The sequence below is a fragment of the Ogataea philodendri genome, assembly GCF_020536065.1.
Source record: "Ogataea philodendri strain CBS6075 chromosome Unknown scaffold312, whole genome shotgun sequence".
Classification (NCBI taxonomy): Eukaryota; Fungi; Ascomycota; class Pichiomycetes; order Pichiales; family Pichiaceae; genus Ogataea; species Ogataea philodendri.
The window spans coordinates 1-315 of record NW_025764142.1 but is presented as its reverse complement, the minus strand read 5'-3'; the positions used below and the strand labels follow the sequence as shown (position 1 = coordinate 315).

General features: G+C 36.8%; 1 protein-coding gene across 1 annotated transcript; it reads right to left on the bottom strand.

Annotated features, from left to right (window-relative positions):
- OGAPHI_006318 (uncharacterized protein) lies at positions 1-315 on the bottom strand (the record flags this gene model as incomplete). Its single annotated transcript, XM_046207594.1, has 1 exon — positions 4-315. A coding segment is annotated over one exon (312 nt), but the record flags the coding sequence as incomplete, so codon positions are not given.

Here is a 315-nt window from a genome sequence, read left to right as displayed (position 1 = left end):
TACCATATTGTGAACATGTCTTGATGACAGATTCAATGGCATTATAACCTCTCATAGCTTGTGAAACTCTATCTAGAACCTTCTCACCTTCCTTTCTTTGGGCAGCTCCTCTTCTACCCCTCTTCTTAGGCTGAGCTAGAAGTTTAGCCTGCTTTTCCTTCTCTTCTTCTGTCAAAAATTCTTGTTGAGAAAACGAATACAAGGAAGTGAAGGGTCTTTCGGATTGAATTATTTTAGCTCTTTCATAAGAAACTTCACCCAAATCCATAATATCATCTATTTCAGAGTTATTCAAAAATTCCAAGATCTGATCAT